This window comes from Rissa tridactyla, chromosome 4 (assembly GCF_028500815.1).
Source record: "Rissa tridactyla isolate bRisTri1 chromosome 4, bRisTri1.patW.cur.20221130, whole genome shotgun sequence".
NCBI lineage: Eukaryota > Metazoa > Chordata > Aves > Charadriiformes > Laridae > Rissa > Rissa tridactyla.
The window spans coordinates 65,575,785-65,600,338 of record NC_071469.1 but is presented as its reverse complement, the minus strand read 5'-3'; the positions used below and the strand labels follow the sequence as shown (position 1 = coordinate 65,600,338).

The following is a 24,554-nucleotide window of genomic DNA, read 5'->3' as shown; positions in this document are numbered from 1 at the left end:
TCTTAGATGCACCAGCTATCAGTGCTCAGTCCTAGCAATGAATGTCTCAGACGACAGAGCAATGGCCATGAAAAGGAGACAGGGGAGAGAAAAGTCGATGCAGTGTCATGTTTTACCTGCGACCCAAGAATATTGTGAGACAGAAAGAGAAAACATGGTTTTCTCACTATATTACCGGTTGATAAAAGTTTATGTCCAGAGCTAGGACAAAGTTATTTAGCCTGCTGGTGACTTAAAGGGTTTGTTTTTTTATTAAAGCTTTTAGATATTGCCTTGCCATCTTTTGCTGAAAATATAATTTTCCTGAGAGTTATACGTCTTACCTTACTTTTCTTTTTCTCATCAAATCTTGGACAGTTCACATCAAAACAACCCCTGCAAAACTCACCCTGTGTTATTAAGCCAGATGTACTGTGAAAGTTTCTGAACAGCTTGCCTTGGCACAATGAAATGAATGTGATTATAGTCCGGCAGTGGTGGTGGTGGGGGAAATACCCCTCCAAACTGTTAGCACTTGGGAAAGGAAACACAAAACCCTGTTATTATTCATATGTACTCTAGAGTTTCTGATTTGCTCCCATTGACTTGAGTGATATGGTATCAGTTACTCCGATGCCTGTAGCGAGGGGTTTGTGTTTCATGTAATGAAGCGGAACGGCGATGCAGATGCACAGTAGCCCAGTGTTGCTGGATGGATGGCTTCCAGGTAGATGGAGACTTGGGCGGACGGGCTTGGGAGGCGATTCTCTGTGGTCAGGCAAAAATCAGCGCTTGCTGGTGAGTCTAAAAGTGTGTGCGTGTGCGCTGAGTCAGTCTCTTATATACCTTTACGATTGTGCCACTGATTAGACTCAAAAGGCTTGGCAAATCCTATTTGTGTGGGAAGCTCAAGTGCAAAAACTTGCCTAATTTACTTTATTTAAATCAATATAATCCTGCTTAAGGCCTTTTGGAAAGCACATCTAAGTGAACGGTGTTTTAAGTTAACACAGTGTCTTTCGTGTTCACAATAAAAGCTAGTTTCATTTGAAAAGGGTGTGCTTATGGTTTACCTTATACAAACTTTTGCCATATTAAAAAGACTCAGTTCTCCTGCATGTGCGCATTGTCTTTTGTGAAATTTGTACTTAGAAGATTTAATATCTTCAAGCTTGCTTTATGATCAGCAATTCTTTGAACTTGGAAACAAGAAAGTGTGGATAACTTCAAATAGATATTTGAAGTCTGATTCTAAGGAATGCTTATGTTGGTTTTGACCTTACAACGTGAAGTTTGATCTCTGTCTCAAAACTGCAGCATTCTAGCGGAAATGTAAATACAGTCTGAACTTTTTTTAGAGATCTTTAAAATATGCTCTGTCTCTTAAAGACAAGGACTTCTATTCCAGAGATTCTGGATATTCAACCCTGGAAACATATTTCTCTTTGCAAGGGCCCAGATTCAGTAGCTGATCTCTAATCAGCAGACCTCACTTGCGTGTCCTTCCTTCAGGAGACACCAATCTTTGGTGGTTTGGACTTGAATACCTAAGTGTGAAGCTTCATAGAATAGAGAAGGGCCAAGGCTGAAAGCTGACTGAGATGATTTAGAGTTTTATATAAGCACATAAAGCTGCAAGTTGTCTTGTTGTGTTTGGTTTTGAAAAGCACTTATTAACTACTTTGACATCTTGCTTTTAGTCTCAAACATCTGCTTTAGATTGTTTGCCGTAAAAGTGTAAGAATTAATCTTGCCCTCATTTTTGTTATTGCTACCAGAAACCAAACTATTTTTATTACTTCTTGTATAGGGATTTGGACCCTGAGCTATTTTCAGAGTTGAGGAGAAAATGAGTTTGTATTTTTTTTTTTTTCGCCCCTCGCACTCCCCCCAAGCTTACAGGTAAAATTAATTAAATTACAGTTTTTAAGTGCACAAAGATGTTAGGCATGGCTTGTTAAACTGTATAATAAGCTGTACTTTGCTTTATTTGTGCCCGATATTATGAATTTTAAGGGAATTCAAATGATCAGTTCATTTCGGGTTGTTTCTCAGAGCGGCAGCTGCCCAGAGCCAGGGTAATACATTTGCATCCTCTGTGGAGAGGTTAGCTTAGTACATATTTTACTGTATGGAAATAATATATAAAAGTCAAAGAAATGAAAACCTTCCTATATGTTTGGTCCTTTGATTAACAAATGTTCCTAATACTTATTCTTGGGGCTTCCTTTTTCTTGGATTACAGCTTGTTTGTGTTGTTTCCCAAGCAGCAGTAAGTAGCTGTGACAAGCGATGTCAGTATAAGCCCTGATCTTCAACACTCTACATTTGAGTGATTTCTTTCCCTGTGTTGTGTCTTATTAAGTCTCAGGGCATTCTGCTGATGGGGATTCATCCAGTACTTATGTCAGAGCATATAGTAATCTTCCTTTCTACAATGGACGTGTTGTTTTGAAGGCAAAACTGTCTTGTTATAAGCCTGTAGCAGGAAATACTCGGGCAGCCTCTCTAACTTGGTCGAAGTCTGCAGTTGCTTTCACAGCAGTCTCCCCTTTCAGAATCTGTGGTGACACTTGCTTTTTTTTTTTATTTGAATGCAAGTGTTTTAGCAAAAGGGTTCACAAAGGAGCTAGTGGACGAGATAAAAACAGATAAGGCATCTCTTTATTTTATAAACAGATAAATAGGATTTTTCTGTGACTAAGTGAAATTACCGTGTGATTGTATGGCTGTTTTGCTGCCAGCTTCTATTTTCGCTAGGTGAGATTGTAGATTTTTCATGGCAGGAGCCATTCCTTTTTCTTTGTGCTAGGATGCCTTAGATGTTTCTGTTTATTGTGCTTCGAGGAGTTACAAAGCCGTAGCCACTGAAACCAGGGTAATGCAGGAGGCCATGATAGATCTTGGTTACGTGGAGGGACTCTTTCTGCAACGCTCTCAGGATCAGTCAGGGCTTACAAATAGACTTTCTGATCCTGTGAAAGTCTGTGAATCCTGCCCAAATTTCTGCTAAAATTCAGGTGACGTTGGAAGTATACACAACTTAAAAAGCTGTCATGTGTCTGTGGTTCAGATTTAAGCATCGTTTTGATATAGCTTCTTAAAGCATAGATGGAAAGTTGCACGGAAAGTAACTAAACCTCCCTGGAAGGACAAGAGAGTATGCTTAATGCAGATTAAAAATGCAGTTGCTTTGCCCCAGGGAGTTTTTTTGTTTAGTTTGACAAAATTAATGTGCATTTTCAAAGCAGTGCCATGAACTGTGTGTTACATTTGCAGTGTGTCTCTTCCTGTCCCCGGAATAATCGGCTAACGTCTATTTGCGCACTCTGCAAGCAAATGAGGACAAAAGCCTAGAAATAAACTACTTTCCACTTTGTTAATAGTAGTAATTCTTAATACATTGCTAACAGGTTTCAGTTTTCATTTAAAATTGGTCCACAAATGTAAATGTAGTCCACAAATATTGTGAAGGCGTCTCGCATACTGCTAATGCCTGATGAAGCTTTCTTCATTTCTCTACTGTAAAATTCAGTTTTTCTAAATTCCTCCTTTTTATCTTTTTGCCTGTTTCTAATAATTCACTCTGGTGTTCTTTTTTCCTGTTTTTGCTATTCTGTTTATATTCTTTCTTTCATCTGCTTTATTGTCTTTTTCTTCATGTTTTATTCCTTTTTTTCGTCCCTGTTGCTATAAAAACTTCCCCACTTTCTTTTGCCAGACAGTTATCAACCTTTAGCAGTCCCTCCTTAAAATCTAGCTATTCAAGGAATCTCAATTTACTACTTCTCTTTATCAGGCAGACATAAGCCATGCCGAATGTGGCATTTTGCATCTTTATCAACATTTATCTGGGTCTAGGCTGTATGCTTAGTAAAACAGGGAATATGTCTCTGATTTACACACACACACACAGAGTTTCTCATCTTCTACAGACTGAGGTCAGCTTTCTGTTCGGTTTTGTTATTTTAAGCAGTCTTTTTTTTTTAAATCATCCATCAGACTTTACATTCTTTAAAAACGATACTGTATAGCTGTGGCTATTTGGATGGGGGGCGCTGCTTTAGAGGATCCCAGGAAAGAGCAGATAGTGCAGTACAGCGATATATGGCTCTTTATGAGCTTCTGTTCTACTAATAAAGCAGTTAATTTTTGCAGGTTCCACCGTTCTCCAGGAAATCCTAAATAATTCTCTTGCATAATGGAGGGATCATATCGACGTAACACTCAGCTTTTCTGCAACAAAATAGGAACACAGGTAGATTCAGCTGTACAAAGACTCAATTGTCGCTGGTCGGTCGCGATGGCGCAGCTATTGCTGTGCTTTGATCTCCACTGGTGTCTCTGTGCCTTGCTTAATGTTATGCATCACAATACACAGAGTAGAATTTGTCAAATTGATTTCTGTTTCACATCCTTTGAAAAATTAGGCCCTTCATGTGAGTATTTAAAACAATATTATATTAAAGCTTTTAATGCTGTAATTAGGCTGGCTACTGCAGAGCTTGTGCTTTGTTGATAGCCACATCAAAATGATCAAGGCTTCAGAAGTCTGACGGTAGAGATGCAACAAAAGTTTGTTCAGTTCTGCTTAATGCTGTATTACTAACATAGCACATCAAGAATTGGCATAACAAACTGAGCTGAACATATCTTTGAGTCACCTGTAGTGAAAGTTTATCTCTGAAAAACGGGAAGAACCTGTGGTTGTACCCTGAGAAGGAAAATGTCAAGCCTGTGAAAGCCACAGTAGGAAAAAGAATGCGTGAGCTGATAGCGAGGTCTGCAAATGCAATTGTCACTCCCAGAGTGTCCAAATACCACACAGCAGCAAGTTCATGGCTTGGCTCTTCAATCTAGCTGAAAGTGGTCAAATAGATATCACATGCAGGGTAGAGCACATGGGAACCAGAGCAAAAGGTGCGGAAACAGCTAAACTTCTCTGTACAGAATGATGGATTGCACAAAAGCAAGCAAGCACTTCGGAGCTGTGACCAAGCTGGGAGTAAGATTGAGAAACAAGCACTGAAAACCAGGAGGGTGACCTGTGAGCTTATTTGTTGCATGAAAATGCTGTTGTGTTTTAATTCTTCGTTTCCAAAACCAGTGTTGTCTTGTGTACTGGGCTGTCCTTTGAATGGTGCCGGAGATTTTGAGGAAAGCTTGGCAGCTCCTGCCAGAACTCTGGAGTCTCGGTTGAAAACGAGCGAGTGACTCGTTGCAGCAAACATCCAGACTATCCCTTGAATCCTAACTGGGCTCCAGCAGCCAGTGCTGGAGAGGACAGTACCAAACGGGCACTGCCGTCCAGTGATGTGAAGAAAGGGCACCGGGCTTTTCTGTGAAGAGACTAGCCACTAAATCCTGGTACTGGCGCTGACCCAAAAGAATTGTATTTCGGCATGTTAGATGGACACAGGCTTTCTTCCCATAAAATTAGAGAAGTGGGGCTTTTTGGCGGGAGCTTTAAGATGAGTTGTGTCGGATAATTGCTTATGTCATAAAGTTGTAAAGGAAAATTTTGGAGACAAGTAGAACTGATGGTGTGATTTGGCCCATGTCACTTCATGGTTAATTTCCCAGGTACCTGTTTGCATTTAACAAAACGTGTATGTGACAGCTTCTTTGGTGCTGTTGAGCTCTTGCTGTATTTCTGCCATACCTAAAGAAAGCACATCTCTTAAACTTGTTGTGGCATTCAAAAATCAAATTAAGTTACTCTGTTTGGGGGGGGGGTGTGTGTGTCAGTCTAAATTCAGTCAGATTATTACTAGGCATCTGAAGTCATCCACCCGAGAGAGAAGGTGAGGGGTGTCGGTTTTACCTTTCTTGTCCTGCCACTTGTGGTCAGAGTCTGTTTTTGAGATCAGCAGGAAAGCATACGTTGATTTTGTTGGTTTCTGTCAGATCATTTGTTCTCTTTTGGTCTCGCTACCAGATTATCCCCATAGTACTTTCCATAATTGAGTAAAGAAATTAGATTTATTGTTGGTTTTCAAGAGCAGAAGAAAGAGCAGTTGGTTTCAGATATTTAAATCTTTGGAAAAGCCTCACTGGCATAGGGATTTCAGACTAAGGAATAGAATTATGCATTTTAGTTTGACATTTTTCATGTTTATTTAAAAAAGCTGTGGAAGACAGAGAGGGCGAAGGTTAAAATAATATTAACTGAACCCTCCAAATCTACCAGTTTCGTTCTCTGTTTCCTGAGTACTGCTGTAGTCAAAGTAAGTAGTTAATCAGAATCAGAAAGCCGTACTAGCATTGCTGACATGGATTTGTCAATAGTGAATTGGGAGGGTGGGAACTGAAAAGAAAAAAAAAACCCCAATCCCAGCTTTTGGCTCAAACTGCATTGCCTAAGATATTTGCATTATATTGTTCTGTAAGAAATTCTATTAACATGAAATCTTTCCAAAACCTGAAGTCTGTTTTGAGCTTAACAGTAAAATAGTTTTATAAGACTATTTCAAGGAATGTGTAGTATTGTTTTCACATTCACTTGAAAGCATTTGGATAATTACACAGTCAAATGAGAGTGTATCAAGAAGAGTCTTCGTTAACCTCTCTCTCGTGCCGCGTACAATCGAAGCGATGCTCGATACGCTTTAGCAGTGTCGTGGCATCCCACAGCGCTTGCTTTCTTATCGACTAGCCGTGTGCTCCTTATGCCAGGCTGGGGAGGGCAACCTGACTGGGAAAAGAGTTTAGTAAAAAATAACATTGCTGCAAACTGACTTAATGAGATTTAGCACATAAATATTAGTATTTTTGTTATCTGACATGTGTGCTGTGTTCTGGTAGTGTGGCAATAGCAGACCTGAGTAAGTTCCTAAGCAGAGAGAAATTAAAAGAGCAAAAAGATTTGGCTTCATCATCTAGTCCAGCCGCTTCTAGTATAGAAACGTGCTTTGTCTGAACAAGTTTTAATGACCCCAATCTCTGGCTTCTGTCTCTTGCCTGAGGATGTTTTTGTGGCATAGCTGTTCCTCCTCTTTCCCCTACTCTAGTGCATTTTTGGTGTCAGTCGCCTTTCTCCTCCTCCTCGGCACTTGAGAGATTTCTGAGAAGACTGTCAGTTGTTATTCCTTTTTGCTGCCGACGGAAGGAGGTGAAGGAAGGGCAGTGTCGTATTGGAGATGGAAAGGGAGAGACAGCAGGATGGGAAGACGTGCGGATGCTGCACCTTGAGCTGATATTTATGGATTCTGTGTGCTAAAATAACCTCTTTCTGCTAGCAGGCAGATACAGATATACCTGGCGTTTGCCAAGAGTTCCTCCCCAAACCCCTGTGTGAAAGGTGCACTGATACACTATAGTTCTGTTGCTCTAATAGCTGTGACTTTTCCTAAAAGGACATCTGTTTTTTGTTTAAAATAAGCTCCTTGTCACTGCAAGGGCAACTCTTCTCTGGATGTAATCCGTAGCTTTTTTTTTTTTTCTTAATGCCATGTTGTAACACAGTCTGAAACAAAAACTGGCTACTGTTTTTGTTTTCTTATTATTTAAACTGAGAGATGCCTCAAACAGCATATCTAGGATAGTGAAAAGTAAATCAGCCAGTCAGTTTTACTTGTAGTGCAAAGACATTGCTTGGTCCCCTCTCCTAATTTAATCCTGTATTTCCCTCATCTAAAACCATACAGTTTTCCCTCATCTAAAACCATACAGTACATGAATGGAAAATGAGTTGCTCACAAACCCATTGCTGTGCAGTCTTTTACGTAAACAAAGTCATGAGGATAAGCAAATGCCTTCCTTCTAATTAACAGTGTGTTTTGTGGTTCCATACATTCCAATGTGTAATATACAGCTATGGTGCCTAAAATAATCCCAGAAAAAAAAATTGTATGTCACGAAGATAGGGGTGGGAGGGAGAGGAGGCAGGAAAATCTGTTGTCTGTGTTCTTGGAAGCCTTTTCTATCTCCATTTGGATACTGTCAGCTTCTTTTACGCAAACATTACAGCATCCAAGGGGAATTAGAAATACATACTCTTGACCACAACATCAGATCTTAAGTTTGTCAGGAGAAAGCAATGCAAAAGCAGGATCTTGGACCCACTGCTTTCATTTTGGTTTTAACATGCTGATAAATGCCTCCTAATGCTGGAAAGAGGTAAGGCTGGCTGTCTAGGTGGAATACAGGAAACGTAAAAGTCTTACCTCGTAGATGTAATGCGGTTTCTGGATCTGTAAAAGTGCTGTGTAAGTCCTAAGTAACAGTTATTGTCTCTTGTGATGTCTGTGAAGTAACACAACTGCCTCCCTTTTATAGCAGTCTTTTATGAAACGGCTAGGGACCACTCAGAGCAGGGACACAAAACTGAGATGCTACTGGTCAAATGATTTGTAACTAAGATCATATTGGTCAAATCGAACCTTTGAACTTCAACAAGAGTTGCTGTAAATATACCTTACCACAACATCAGTGAAAAGAGTAAAGGCAAAACTTTTCACTGGTAAGTTGTCATTGGTTTCCATCCCAGCCTTTTTGCACCAATCTGTGCCATACCGTGTTGTGCCTGCAGTGTAATCTGCACAGGGCTGAACAAGTTGGAAGCCCGTGAGCTCAGGAGCACGCATTGCCACACCACTGCACTTTGCATTGCAAGGAGTTGGCAGTGTAGGTACCGCCTGTTCAAAACATCTGCAGAGCTCACGTGGTTGCAGGGCTTGACCAGGCTTCAGCCCCTTTCAGATGTGAATGTATATTGTAACTCTTATGCTTCCATCTAACCCTTTCCCAAATCAAGGCAGACTAAAATCCAGTTTATAGGAAAAAGCCTTTACCTAAAGGCCAGACAGTTATAGGGCAGGAACAACAGCCAGTCGTGGTTGTTTTTTTTTCTTTCCGCATTGCTGAGTGGAATGTAATCCACGTTGCCAAAGTCCATCAGCTAAAGTTGTGATTTTGGGAAATGAAAACAAATGAGCTGTGTCATACAGCTGCACAGTCTCCTTGAGGTGCAGGTCTGCTGGTTGGACACAAACCATGCAGTTATTTTGCTGTGTAAAAGTACGTACTGGTTCTTAATGCTTGCACCTTGGCCCAGTACATAGGTGAGAAAGATGTAGGAGAGAGCCGATGCTTTCAAACTGGTCTTGATGAACCCGAAAAGAGCTGCCAATAATTAAAGGTGAAAATAATTAACTATTGGAGCAACTTACCTAGGGGCTGTGCCTGGACCTTTATAATCTGAAATCTTTAAGTCTAGATTGGATGCCTTTCAAAAGAAGATGCTTTGGCTGAACTGCCAGTCCTTGGGCTTTGTACAGGAACACAAAATCTCCTGGCCTGTGCTGGACATGAGGTCAGACCAGCTCAAGGATGGACAGTTTCTACACGCTGCTGCTCTTGTGATGTTCTGCTTGTGCTCTCTGGGCCACCACAGTGCATTGTTTCTGCAGTACTGCACTTCACAGAAAAGTCTTGGCATGGCTCTGTGCCTTTCCCCATAAGGTATACACTGGTGTCCACCATACAGCTGGCGTGCTGACCAGTCAGCCTCCTCACCATTCATAGGCAGCTCCCTTGCAGTTCCTAGTTGATTTCTGAGTGTGAATGACAGTCGTGATCCCTTCTGACCTCTGGCACCTTGGGAACGTCACAAAGAGAGGAAGACAAATGAAACATTTTCATCCCATTCTCCCAGGAGTCCCCAGACAGAGATGCGCATCTGTAGCAGCATAAATGCTAGTGGTGAAAGAGACTTGTGATGAGCGCCATCCATTTTTTGGGAGCCTTCTCATGTCTCTTGGCCAATGTCGCCAGAAGTTGCTCTCGTTAAAAAAAGTGTTAGGAACGCACCAGTGGCAACTCCACTAACAGCAAGCAGCTGTTCGGGTGATGCCCTCCAGAGATGTGGCTCCTGCAATCTGAGCTGCTCCTTTTTTCCATGCACAAGTAATTTCCCAAAATAATTATCATGGTTTTGATTTTTGCCTGAAACTGAATTTTCTTTTCTCTGGCTGGAAGAAAATTGCTCTGGATTTGGGAAGACTGAGACTTTTCACTCACCAGATTATGTTGTACGCATGTAAAATGTTGACATGTCTTTCCCTTTGGTTTGGTTAGAGATAAAGATATTGTTAAAAATTGAAATCTAGAAGTCTTATTTAAAAATTAATCTCTCACAATAGGTGTAACATGCCCACGTGAATGTAGTTACAAAGTATGATATTTTGTAGAACATGAACAGATTGTAAATTAACCACCTCTAGCAACATAAAAAGACCTTGCATTTGTATCTTAAAGTACCATGAAGTGGGATTAAAGCTGAATTTTTAACCTCCCTTTTCCTACTTTTTTTTTTTATAATGTGTGGTTGCCTGGTTTTAATGTTTCAGCAACAGTTTGTGGCCCAGAAATAACAATATGCTAACTATGAAAGTTGAGTGACTCATGGCTGACTTGAGAACTTAATTCACCGTGTTTTGTCTTCAGGAGACTGTCACCGTAACAGTATCAGCAGCCCTACCAGGCTCCTGGGCAGTGCAGGAAAAGGCCAGAACTATCTGTTCTCATGACACACAGACACAGAGCCGTTTCAATGGAAAACTTGAGCTGCTGGTATTTCCATAGAGATCGGCCTAGCTCCATGAGAGTACATCTCAAGAACTTACATCTTCAATTTTCTTAGCTATTTTCTGCAACTCTCTAAACAAAAATATCCATGCTCCAAATTGAGAAAGGTTGCTGTCCTCAACCACAAATTTAATTAACAGCTTGCCCCTTCTACTGACTTTTATTTTTTCCTTCTTTAGTTAATTTTAACCCAGTGTCCTAGGTTAGGAGCCTTTCGTTTCTGCTTGAGGGAGTAGATGCTTACAGAAGTGGCCCCAGGGACATGAAGCTCAGTAAGTGATCACCAGTGGGAGCCAGGCTTATACACAGCATTACACCGTGGAAAGCTTCCGATCTCCTGTTGCAGACAAAATGTCTACAAAAACAATACCACTACTTTCCTAAATTCCTGCGTTTTGCAGATGTGAAGCTCAGTTGCTACAGGGGAAGCCAGGCTGTTTCGGGGGAGCTCATAGTGCTCTGTCTTTTTGCTGCTGCTGCTAATTGTTGTGAGCACCATAGAATACAGTAGAAAATTGAAACTGTGTGAAAGATCAACAAATCAGTGTAGAATGTCACGCAGCAACATCTGTTAACTTTGGCTCTATCTCGTATCCTCCTGACCCCTTCTTTCCAGCCACAAGTCTCCTGTTTTGTGAGAGCTCGGAGTGATAGGGACTTGGAGGAGGGGGGGGTGAAACTGTCTAGCTGTTCCTCGGTGGTCTGAAGCACCTGCATTGCACACACCGCCCCCCCTTTCAGAGGGAAAGCTATGGAGATTCCAAAAGGAGTCGCAACTGCACTGGATCCACCAGCAGTTCATCTCCAAGCGGGGACTTCCTGCCCGCCCGGCTCCAGGCAGGGCATGGCTCACATGAGGTGGGATACCTGTCTCCCTGCCGGAGCCTGGGGAGAATTAACCCTATTCCCCCTGGAACCAGGACGGTAGTCTAGTGGTGGGTTTTTTTTCTGTTGTGTCACACTTTAAGAATGATCGTTTTCTCTTCTGTTGTACAATATACAACGCAGTACAAGTTTAATATAAGAGATGTGGCTTGACATTTTGCAATACAGTGGTATCAGTGGAATGTGACTATCTTAAATATTTTCTATAAACAATGCTAAAATGCTCACAAAAATCCCTTTCAAATACTGTATATATGTGCTTATTTGTTTCACTATCTACACTTTGTCCTGTGCATCTACTTATTTAGAAAAATCTATGACAGTGGCAAGGTACCAAATTGTTTCTGATGGAGGATGATGAATAGGTACAAAAAGTATAAACCGAGATGGAAGATGCAAAAATTAGTGTTCTAGACCTGAAAATGTGACTGCTGGTAAATTTGCATTCTCTTGGGAATAGCATACCTTGGGTATCAGCTGTGAGGAGCTGCGTTCCCTTTCAAGTGAATCAGCAGGTCATGCCCCAGTTTGACCCAAATATCTCAGCAGGGTTTACGGATGTCTGTGTGGTTCAGGTATTCCATATGAGCTTAAATTTAAAATCTTTTTACTTGTGTATGAACAATTTCTTTTTGAAAACCAAACAGAAAAGCTTGGCCACATCCCCATATTGGTTGATATATTTAACTAATACGTATATTAGTCAGCATGGTGCTATATTGTACACGTATAAGATTTTAGCAGTTCATAACAAATGGTAAGGCAATCTAGCTTTACTTTTTTATGCTTATGGATATTGTATATTTGTATTTTAAGACCAAGTAGACCAAGTCTAAAGATAGCTTTTTAAGTGTACTATAAACCTGCAGAAGGTAAAGGAAGTTTTGGAAGCCTACATGATTCTATGAATCTGTGATCTGGAATGAAAGTTTTATGTTTGTGTGTTTCTATATTTTTAGTTATGAAACAAATGGGAATTTTCTGAACGAATTAATTGTATTGCACCATAAAAGTCTATCTTGAGAGCCATTATATGTGGGAGCTTACAAAACTTGCAGAGAGAAATGAAAGCGGCTTCCCTTTTTAATTAGGGCTTTCAGGAAATCATTGATTACAGAATCAAATAGGGTTGCTGAGAGACCTTTGTTTGATATTACTTCTGATACACAAAACTTCTACCTAATAATGATTTTACTAGTGATGCTGGAAGGAGCTGCACTGTCTAATGGTAAGCCTGCTTTCAATAAAACTTCCCTCTTTCCTCCTAACTTGTCCAAACAGTTATAGCTAATGAAACATTGCTTCCAAATTGTAGATCCCAGTAAAATATTTAAATCGTGAAGAAATGAGTGATATGGTAGACAGTATGTTCTTAATGGGATGGTCTTCGTCTGTACCAGGTTAATGGTATAAGCTTGTTCTTGCATTGCATTGCATTTTAAAAAAGTCAAAACAAAACCTTGACCCAGTATGTAGAAATCTTTTACTTTTTTTTTTTTTTTTTTTTTTTTTAAACAGGGTCAGCATATTTCATTAGCTCCCATTCAAAAGCTAGAGGAAGCTTTGTATGAGTATCAGCCTCTGCAAGTGGAGACATATGGTCCACAAGTTCCAGATCTTGAAATGCTGGGAAGGCTGGGGTAAGTAACACAGCAAGTTTTAATTCCCATTTCATGGCATTATAGCTGGGACTGTAACCATCTTCAGTTTGCCAGCATGTAGGGGTCTTTTTTCTTTCTTTCTTTTTTTTTTTAAGGCTCTTAACGAAATATTAGACTTCCTGCCCAACCAACATTTTGTTTGGGTGGATAAGCTGAAATTTTTGGTCCTCTACTCTTTATAGATCTATTGAGAGCTGGACTGGATTGCATTAGTGTTTTTAAGGTTGTCCTTGGCAGTCGTAGTGAAGTAGCTGTTCATTTTCAGTTGCACGGTATTAAAAAATAAATAAATAAAAATCTGGGGCTTAATTTACCCAGCTGTAAGCCAGTAAAAATATTAAAGTTGGGCTGTTTGCCATGGAAAAGGGTAGATTTACTTGTCGACTGCTGTCTACAGTCAAACTGCGTTTGTGAGAAATGAAGCACAGAGCTTAACTTTGTCAAAAAATATAATGTAGGGCTGGTCCAGCAGCTTGGCGTGCAGCCGTGTTTGGAAGAGAGCTTGGGAGCCTGCTGTACCTGGGTAATGGAGGCTGGGAAGTCCAAAAGTGATGTGTCTGCTCTCTAGAGACCTGTTCATAGCTGAATGCCACCTGAAAATGTGTAGCTACTGGGATAGTGAGTGTCACCCAACTCGTCATGGCCTAACTTTCAAGGTCACCAGCACTCAGAGTGGCTGGAAAATTAAGCGGCAGAGTGAATGCACAGACTGGCAAGGCAAGAAAGAGTTTAAAAAAATAACTGTTTGCGTTTGACTGTACAATATGGGAAAACTGAAGCCACAAAGTGCTGAACAAAGTTGAGACACTTTAGTGTGCAGTTTCAGAGACCACTGAAATCCAAACAGGAATCCCAACTAGTTCACTGGCACAGGAGAAATTGTATCTCATCCAGAAAATGATAGAAGTAGATAGATTTTTTTTTTTTTTAATTGTTATTATTACTTTTAAAATAAATAAGCAACCTAATGGTGCTTCAGAAAATTCAAGGCTGCCTGGAATTGAGGTTGTCTTCATTTTTGTTGTCTGTGTGTCCTCCTGATGCCTCTAACTTTCACTATCTGCTATCAAGCTTCTGAGACCAAATATCTGTTAGCAGTTTAAACTCCGGCAGAGCCAGACTCAGCCTTCACCACCTGTTTGAATGAAGCACAGCTGTGAGGGACCCCCAGTTTGAGGGGAGCTTTGAGGCCCTCTCAGCCCTAAGCCTCACCACGAATGGAAATACTTGGGTGGTGGAGAAAGATGACTTGTGCAGGGAGGATTCCCAGTCCCTGTCCCTTTGACTGTGCCCTTGTAAGGTGAGTGCTGATGTCCAGATCCAGCAGGAACCCTGTGCTATCTGTGTCCATCCCATCTAACTGCCTGACACTGGTTTGAAGGCAACCTACCACCTTGCAGAACAAAATCCTTTAAATACTGCAGTTGTGTTACGACATCTGCGCGCGAGCATATTTGGAGCAGGGTTTGCAAACAACTCTCACAGCCTTTTCTTGGAGACACTTTGACACACGTGTCGTTTTACCCCTCCAAGCGTGAAGGGCTTGGCTCTGGAGGTGATGAAAGAGTTAAGAGTGGCAGGGGTGCTGGGTGGCTGGGCTACAAGGGGAGGTGTGCGGGTGGGTTGGTGGTGCCCACCAGAGGAGTTCTGAGTCCTGAGGCTGTTTGCAATTCCAAAACAAATATATCGATGCTGTGGGTTCCCAGCCGGTACAACTCTAACCCTATTCCACGGGGTGTCTGAAATACCTCAAACCATGCAAGGCTATTCGTTTATATATTTGTGTTTCTGTGTTTATATGAACTCATGCGCATTTCCTGTTGATGATGAACGCTCAATTAATGTGCCTCGGTCTTTGCTTTGGGTTTTTTCAGGCAGCTGCATACAGCTGCCTGGGTGAGGCAGAAGAGCTGGGCACAATGTTCTCCAGTCCTGCTAAAGATTTTTAGTTTCCTATTCATTTGGACTCATATAAAGACAGGTTAACTCTGAATTTATTTTTGTTTGTTTGTTTTTTCCTTCTTTTCATGTTCTCGTTAATAATTTTGCAGTCTGGCTATTTATTGCTGCTAAATAGTTCCCTCAAATGTGCAGGCTGTCATCATCTGAGTTTCTGGAGCCAAAATCATTGCAAAGACACTGCCAGCCTGAGACTTTTAATTCACTTCTGGTAGCATAATTTTATTTACTACTTCTTTTTTTTTTTTTTAAGATACAGTTTATTATCTTCAAAACACTCGGTAGAGTGGGCTTTCTGAATATTCAAATCTTAAACTCTTACCTTCTCAAGACTCACTTTAGGTTTCAGCATCAGTGTTGCTTTTCTTTCTTAGTAAACTACTGTAACGTGGGAGACAGCTGGCAAGAAGGTTTCTAGCAAAGAGCAAGAAAAAGGGAGAATTCTTAAGGGATCATTTAGAACATTTGTTAGGGATCTTTTATAATTAAAAAAAATTGTTTTTTAAGATGACTTGTATTATTTGCTCGTTAGGCTTTACAAAAAAATTTTGCATACAGTCCAATAAACTTGATTCTGCATTCTCCTGCTGCTCGTCTGTATGGTTTTTGCATGTTTTGCAAAAAAGGAAATTTATGTTCAAACTGGTTTTAGAAATTTGTTTTCAGTTTCTCTTGAGGCTGTAATTTTTCTTTCTTTCCATTTACTGAAAAAAATCCATTAACATCCATATGATGCATTTTTTGCTATTGTGTTGGAAATCTGAGAATAATGAATAAATAGACTTATTTTTTTTTTCCCCAACACAAATGTTTCGTGTAATGTGTAGGGGTTTGTGTCCTTCAGGGAGGCTCACCCTTTTTTTTAGTGGAAGAGGATTTTTTGGAAGTAATGAAATATAGGCGATAATCCTGAATTGCATGGCTTTCTGGGAGCAATATGTATTACACTAATTTGTAGACAGTATTTAACCTTCTGGCAGGGGGAGTGAGCCTTTCCCGGAGCCAGCCTCTGATACATGTTCCCTTGACTACATGTCTGTGAGGTTCCTACGAGGAAGTCTTGGTGGCTGATAGTCCCGTGAATACACACTGACCCTGCCAGGTTGGTGCTGGTTGGATCTGGGTGGCAAGGGTCACTTTGGGTGTTCAGCCTGTGAGGCCAGCTCCTGCCTGTCAGCTGTCAAATGGAAATGTGACTTGAAAGGAAGAAGGGGAGAAGCCACGTATGAGAACGTCTCCCAGACCTGTGGTATTGTCCTTGGAGAAAAGTGGGGTCTTTGGTCACTGTAACGTACCTGTCCTGGAGGCAGGTTCTGTAGCTGCATGTCCTTCTGTAATGACCAGTAGTCCTGGGTCTGCGCGACTTGGTCACTACTCTAAATTACTGAAGCGTTCAGTGATGTGCATTGGGAAATTGTCACTTTTGGGTGGAGTTGAAGGCAACCTGCTGATGGGAGCCACGTTTAGACAGCTCTGTCTTGTCGAGACGCTACTGGCGCTTCTGCCGTCACCAGACAAGGTTGGGTTGGTGTAGTTTGAGTAAAGTGGGGAGTGTCATCTTTTGGTTCAAATCGGTCCAAATCTATTGAACTGCCAAAATCATTGCAAGGCTGTGTGACCTACCATGGCTTTCGGGGAGAGGAGGTGTGCGGTTAAGAGAGAGAGCATGAGCGCCTGGATGCTCAGCCACTCGCTGCAATTACTTTACTTTGAGGTTTTCTAAGAGGGGCAAAAAAAGCGTGGTTTTTTTTTCTTTTTTTTTTTTTTTTTCAGTGTTTTAGCTGAGCACACTGAATTTGTGTGGTTGGAGGTCTGGATTTTTCTTACTGCAAAACAAAAGAAATGAAAAATATAACAAACTCTGACATGCCAAGTAGTGAAAAACCAAAACAGGATGGGGATGGAAATTAGTTTGTTGTTTTTAAAATGTATGTTTGTTATGTAGTTTTGATTAAAAAAAAAAAAAATCCAACAAAAAAAAAAACCAAAACCACCCCTCCCCCAAGGATCAAAATTATGTTTATTTGAGGTCCTGAAAAATGTACGGACATTCTTGGCATTAATTGTAAGTATGTATGGCTAGCAGGAGCGGCCACACAGCGTTATCACACCAAGTATTTACAGCTGTGGAAGAGCCATACACAAGCTACTTAAAAACTGACCATAAATTGAAAATCTGCTTATGTGATTAACATTTTGGGTAAAGATGTGTAAATTTCACATCTCAAACTTCAGAAACAGTCTCTTGTAATCTACAGTGGATTCTACTCTTAACACAGCACCAGTCCTGTTCTTGCCATTCTTACAAAATAGAGGTAATTTACGAGACTAAAAATTTCTGTTTGCACTCCGCTTTAAAAATCCTCTGCCTTAACAGAGAGCTCTTGTGCAGACCTTGTAATCAAGTCAAGCCTGGGCTGCTTAAAATAAAATTGTGTTTGCCTCCTTAGCTTTGTCTGGAGAGATACAGCCTGGACATACACATGTGTGTATAAAAAAAAATTGAGTTTGCTCCAAAAATCTTTGCTTTTCTTTAGGGAAGAATGTGACTTCCCTTTGATCTATCAATTTGTTTTCATGTGTAACCCCATTGTTAGGAGCACTCCAGTTAATCAGTTAATCATGTTTAAATATGATGCAAAAATAAATTTCAATGGTGAACACTAATCTAATGGAGATAGGTAATATAGCTTGATAACTTAAAAGTTAAATCTAAGCAAAATGTCATTTTAAGAGTTGAGGGTAAGTACTGAAGCAAATCAGAGTGCTGTGGAAGTCTGTACATATAACAAATGTGTTTCAGGCCACTGTGCTTTTTATAACAAAAAACTGCGTTGATTCGTTCCTTTTTTTCCTAGTGTAGGACAGCTCAGTCATTTTAAATTTCGAATTAAGATGAGGAGGTTGGATTTCATATCTGTTTGAGCTTTGTTAGTGTTTAATTTTTAACCTTCATTTCAAGTGGAAAATTTCTGCATATTTCTTTGTTGTACAGTGTTGTAGTGTAATTTGAAACACATGTAGAGTTCTGGCACTTAATCTAGAAATGACTCGTGTAACTTCTTTGCTGTCAATCATAGTGATTTTTTTTTTTTTTTTGAGTGAGGCAATAATAAGGATGCGCTCAAAACTACTCTTAAACCATAGTTGATCTGATCTTTGTCCAGATTAGTTTTTGCTAAAATCCTGTCAGTGTCTGCATTAGGTTCAAGGCAGTGAAATCACTGAGAATTGGTTTTGAATGGGTGACAGGACCACTGGGCTTTAAAAGTTGTAGCAGGTGATTTTTCACGTCTGCTCTCTTTGTCATGGGGTATGCAGATATTTCTTGAATCTTGGAAAACGAGAAAAGCCGCAAATGAAGGACTTACTTGATCTGCTTTGGCCCATTGATTTTTGAACACTCAATTCATTCTGCTCCTTTGAATAGAATATAGTTTCTCAATAAGCTCAGTAGTCAGAGTCAAAAGATTGAGTAAGAGCAAGGAAAGTTTGTCTTGCTTTGGAGAGCATGTAGAGGGCTGCACTCCTTCTTGCAGGAATTCTCTTGGCTACCAAGGCATATGGTCTGAATTTCCCAGTGTCTCCTGCTGCAGGGCCTGATCCTCCGCAGAAAGATTTCTGTCGGCTGCAATGTGTTTTGAATCAGGCACCTAATGAATGAGAATTATCAGGTAAGTAGTGATTACTGCTTTGAAGACACAGCTCCATTTGCATACAGCCTTTTAAAGTGAAGCATTTTTTCTCATTTTATCACGAACAATTAAATGAAAACCTGTGAATGACAACAGAAGTACTACGTGGGTACACTTTTTTGGAATGGTGAATATGGCTAAGTGTGCTGTCTTTTTCAAGAGAGGATGGAACAAGGAAACAGAACTGTGTGTAAACCATCTTAATTTGGTTTGATGTAGAAACTTTCTTGTATTGCTTTAGTGTACTGTAGAAATCCTACAGGTTTCGTCATAGGTTTTTGGAAGGACGCAAGTTTAATGCAGAGGAGGTAGATTAGCACCAGTTTTTCCAACTGAGTGGAAATCGAGGAAAGGAGCGCCGTCTGAAATCTTACTGTTTAAGAAATCAGTTTTCTGGCAAAAATGTCTATGAACATTTCAAACAACACCCTGTAGTATATGGTGTTTTGCATGGAGCTCTTCTGTCAAGGTCATTAGCAATTGAATATATTAAAAGCGGACTGCTTATGAAACGGAGACTTTTGCTTCCTGCCCGCCCACCTGTGGGTATAGTGTGGGTTCTGTAACTGTAAAAGGTCTCGGGAGGGTTATAAAAAGCAGAGAATATGGAAAATATATAAAGAAACAAAGAAGGACGCCTGCATACACCATGTAGTTTCTTATATGTAAAGTTGGCTGTACTTGTATATGTACCACTAAATTAACCTCAAAAGCTGGCCATGACAGCAGAATGTCCATAGTAATTGTTTTTGTTGGCGTTTGGCTTCAGAATTAACTCATCGATCTAACATGAGTCTCTGTACTCAGAATACTGGTCTGGTAATGTTTTTTAACTTTTTCGTGCAATCATGGAAAAAATATGTTTCTGCTCGAAGCAGTTGTCAAACAAGCTTCTTTCATCGACAATCAGACACAGGGCAGCTGAGTAAGGCTGTTTAGTCTAGAATAAATACTCGAGAGATTACAAGGTCACTGTAGGAAATGTAATTATACCATTTATTCCAGAATAGTCTTTTTGTAGTGTGGGCTTGCAGAATACTAAATCATGCATTTATTAAAATACATATAATATGAAGAAAAAAATATTCAGAGTCTTAGCATAAGGAATGGAGAATTGCCTGGCAAACTGTACTACACGTTTAACCAGTAAATATCTACAATTACTTCAAAAAATCAGGATGGTAATATTGCCTTTATTATTGAAAGTTGGTAGGAGCCGAGCCCTGAGCTGTCTCTGCAGAAGTAGAGGCAGTGAGGCTAAGTAGACAGTTGAAAGCGTCAGCAGAGCTGTCTGCGGATGGGTTATAATGTGGTAGGAGGCATCCTGCAATCGTGTGGGCCAAATGCCCTATTTTCTGCAGTCTTTTGTGTCTCACCAAATCAAAGCCTTGTTACTACCAGCCACTTAAAAATACGCGATGGTCTGTGGTATTTCTTATCTTTTATTGAAAACCCTTCTTTGCTTTTATCCTTCTCTTCATCCCCTGCATTGATATCACTATTGATGTATGGTTCTCTTGTGACTTTATATGTCCACAGACTTTACTCCTTAGTTGTCCTCTATCAGCTTAGCAAAATATATTTTTGTAGAAGTTAGATTTTAGGTCTTCTCTTCCTTCTCTGAAATTATATGGTAAGTTTGAGGTCAGTAGTTTCTGTGCTCAGTGTTTTTCTTTACTTTTTTTTTTTTACCTTGCTCCTCCTGCACTGTATTGCCCTTTTTGAGTCTTCCTCTGACTCCTCACCCGTACGTATAATTGCATTGGGAGTTGTGTAGTTGTGTAGAAAAACGATATGTTTTGCATGTGCAGGAGTGATCCTTCCTGCTTATCTCTTCTTCAACAGAAGGGCATCAGTGTCCTCAGCTTTTGTAGTTCTTCCCAGGACAGAGTGCCAAAATGCTTTCTTTAAGCCCAGTGTTAGACTAGAGAGGCAGGAACACCTTAGCGATGAGGAGCAAAGTCTCTCCAATGATGGTCGTAGAGAATATGGGAGCTCATGGAGGACCACTGCTGAGAGAAAGCTTCAGCTCTTGACCAACATCTGAGCATCGCTCATGGTTTGTACTTGGCTGTAAGGAATATCAGAGAGATGACATGACAAGGAATTGCTCTGGGGCAGTCTAGGCAAAAGCTGTCATGGTTTTCTGAAGAGTCTGTTTGGATGGACAATCTTTTAAATTAATTATTTAGTACCAGATGTACTTGAAGTAGAAAGGTGAGGAGCATCCTGTTTTGAATTTGCCCTCTAAGGCATTTGTAAAAATCCATTTTAATAAAAACGCAAGTAGGAAGCCTGAAAAAGAGGAAGAGGGAGAGGCTTCCTAGGCTCTTCAACGCTTGTTTCAAGCAGGGGAGTTATGTATAGTGAAAATAGACTGAGTGGGACAGCCTGCAAAACAGACCACTAAAGGGGAAAATAAAGCCAGAAATGATGCATCTTCTTGACTCTGACACTGGTAAACATAGCTGTAAAGCAGCCTTCCAAATGAAATTTATGTGCTCAGGTATCAAGTGACTGAAAAGGTGAATTAAAAGTTTCCTGAAAAGGCAGAGAGAAGCATGGGGGAGTCTTGCTTGAAGCTTTATGCAACTTTTCAACCTGTTGCTCATGATTCTTTAACCCTCTTCAGATAGCTTTATTGTAGCTTTATTCTTGACGAGTAGTATTTTTCACAGTGATCAGGAGTCAACAATGTCTAAAGCTTCTCTCTCTGAAGAGTGCTAAGTGGTAGGAGTGAGGGATGTCTTCCTGGAGGAGCATGCTATTTGCCAAAGTCAGTAATTCCATTCATAAATTTGATCCTACGTATGTAACCGATCTCACACCTGATATGATGGATGGCAAGATTTTTAAGGTTTGGGCTGGTAGTTTCTGCTTTCTTATTTTGATAATAACCCTGATGTCCCCCAGATTACATCACACTGGAGGAACTTTTTGGAAAAGTGTAACTAGAGAACTTTCCTTAGAGTTAATGGCACCTGATCACATGTGTTCTCTTCTTTATTTTTCCTGGTTTCCTTTTAAAAAAAAAAAAAAAAATCCAAGTCTTACACACCCATAAGAATTGGAGTTTATATCTCCCTCCATTCCAGCAGTTTGTGCATCTCTTCACTGATTGCAGTCACACTTTGTGGAGCAGCAGAGATCTCAGGGGTAGCTAAGACCCTAGCTGCTGCATAAAAAGGGGTGGTTGGATATGGAGAGGGGACCCTAAAAGTACCTTGACTGACCAAAAGGCTACCTGGAAAGGTTATAACTTATTAGCCACGAGAGAAACTGCATGGAGTGAGACACCTCATAGATGTCCTAACTGCCCAAGAAAAGCATCGTCTGGAGCTTGTTAGCATCCACAGGACTAAGCCGTCAGAAGCCAGACTGCATTAGTTCTGGTGTCATGGTACTACTTAACTAAGGAGAGGAAAACTGAAGCTCTTTGGATCTTTGAAATTGGATGTCCAAGGACAGGTAAAAGGTGTCTCAGGTGTCTTTTGTAGCTAGAGACTCAAGTGTGTTGGGTCAAGGGGAGAAAAGAGGAACCCAAACCTTTTACAAACAAACAAACAAAACCCCCAGAAGCACAGCTGTTCTTGTCTTTGTGTGTTCTGGACTCCTTTTTTTTCACCATAAACACTAACAACATGACATGCTTGAACGACACGAGTCTCTTAAATGCCGGTATTTGCAGAATGAGGTACAATCCATGAATTCTCTAAATACTATTGATTTATAAGCATCCACCGCTTTGATTTCAAATTAGCCTCTGTATCACATGATTGAGGTGTTGAACGGTTGCTTGACACCCACAATAAGCTCGCTGGAGGTGCTGATGCTGGCTTGCGGTACCATCTGCACAGTGCTCTGCCTCAGCCAGTGCACCCCATGGCGAGGCCAGTAAACCTGTCTGTCTGCGCACCCGGAGCACGCGGCAGCGCCCACTGGAGCGGAGAAAGGGAGGACTGGCCCCTGAACGAACAGTGGTCTTAGGAAGACTGGTGACACTAAACTTACAGCAACGGAGGCAATTATTAATTCAGCGTTTTTTAAAATAAGCCCTTTTTTTTCCTCCCTTGGGTTAGGGACATAATACGTATTTCCTATTATGCTCTATAGCTTTGGCTTTTTTTACTGGTGTTTTTGTTTTGCGGTGTTTTGTTATTTTTTTAGTGGGGCTGCTTACAGGGGGTTGAGGGAAGTACCTTCAGTGAAGTTGGTTGGCTGGAGATTATATACACACGTTTAGGAACTGATTGTCATGGCTTTGGTTTTAAAGCGTTGCTAATAGTTGCTAACAGTTGAAAACTGTTCTAGGTAAACAAGCCATGTAGTACCAGGCTTCCAGAAGAGGTTGAGTTGTTCGCTTCTCTCTGTTCCATTCGAGTTAGGCCACATTTCTAATAACAAAATAGGGGGCCGAACATAATCGGACTTCACAGATGAGCTATTGCTCTGGCTTGAAGGTAACGCCACCATATTTTTGTTTCTTTACCTAACTGGTATTAAATGTAAAAACATAAATCCTTTTCAGTGGGAGAGGAGAGGGGGAGATGGTTTTCATTTGGCATAATTTCCTGTGAGACGTGGTTCTAAACAAGGCCCATATTTACACAAGACAATACAGTTTTACATGTACTAGTATATCCAGCACAGTTTAAAATTGTTTAGCCAGCCCCGGGTATTAAATACCTTCACAATAAATGTGTTTAATAAAAGTAGATGAAGTTTGAAATAATTTTTGAATAATTTTACAGTAGAAACACCAGTTAAATCAACCCCATTGCAGTAATAAATGTCACAAAAACAATTAATTATACTTGCTTGCCACTGCAAAATCAATTGTGTAACTGTTCTTCTAAAACTGACTTTTACATTACTAAATCCTAAACACTACACTTCTGTAACTTGTCAGAATCAGGTTTTGGTTAATAGATATTTTCAGTGATGTAATGGGAACTTCTGGCATGGAGTCAGAATATAATGGACTGTGATTAATGTTTTAATAAGCACTTTTCTTCTACTTATGATGCAGCAGTGAAATGGTTTCCTGCTTAGATTGATAGAACAGCAGGTGTGCGTACATAGTTTTTTCTTTCAGTAAGAGTAGGTTTTTCAATTCTTCTGCTTGAAAATATTTGATGTTTTTCCTTGAGTCAAATGCTGTTGATTTGGGGTTTTCAGTTCGTCTGTTTTAAATCGAGCTATTGCCGATATTTGTCATTTGAAAGTGGAGGGAGCCATGGGAACCTTTTTTTAAGTATTTAAAATTTCAGTACCTAAAATAATTGCTTTGCAAAAGGGGAAACTCATCAGTTTAAAAATACTTTTGATATATTGATGTCTTCTTCAGTGAAAAGATTTGTTTAAAAATAGTGTTAGAGTAATTCAAAAGCATGAGAACAAAGTATGGTGTTGAAAATATTAGCAGGTTAGATTTATTATTGAAGTTGATGTAATACACTTGCTACATGCTTATTTACTTTTGTACTTGAAGTGGTTGTGTTTTTCTATATTTTAGATGTTTCTACCAAAAAAAAAAAAGTAGTCTATTTTAATCACACTTTTTAATGACTCATCAATCCAGATTTGTTGCAGGGATAGGTTTTTTGCTTAGGGATCCAATCAGCTGCTCTCCTGATGGAGAGGTGGTGTTTCTTCTAAGATGCTGCTTAAGGTGAGCACATTCTCTATGCTCTTGGTGCCCTACTGATATCAGGTGGGTGGTGGTTGCTCACTTGCTCTCAGCTATTCCTCTGTGTAACTTCACAGCACGAGGACTACCTTCTGTTGC

At 40.3% G+C, this 24,554-nt stretch overlaps 1 protein-coding gene across 1 annotated transcript in view; it reads left to right on the top strand.

The window, feature by feature from the left end:
- MNAT1 (MNAT1 component of CDK activating kinase) overlaps positions 1-24,554 on the top strand; it is a 127,163-nt gene that overhangs the window by 75,375 nt on the left and 27,234 nt on the right. The window contains exon 7 of the mRNA XM_054200469.1: positions 12,970-13,091. Within this exon, the coding sequence (XP_054056444.1) occupies positions 12,970-13,091 (122 nt within the window). The remainder of the gene's footprint in view (positions 1-12,969; positions 13,092-24,554) is intronic.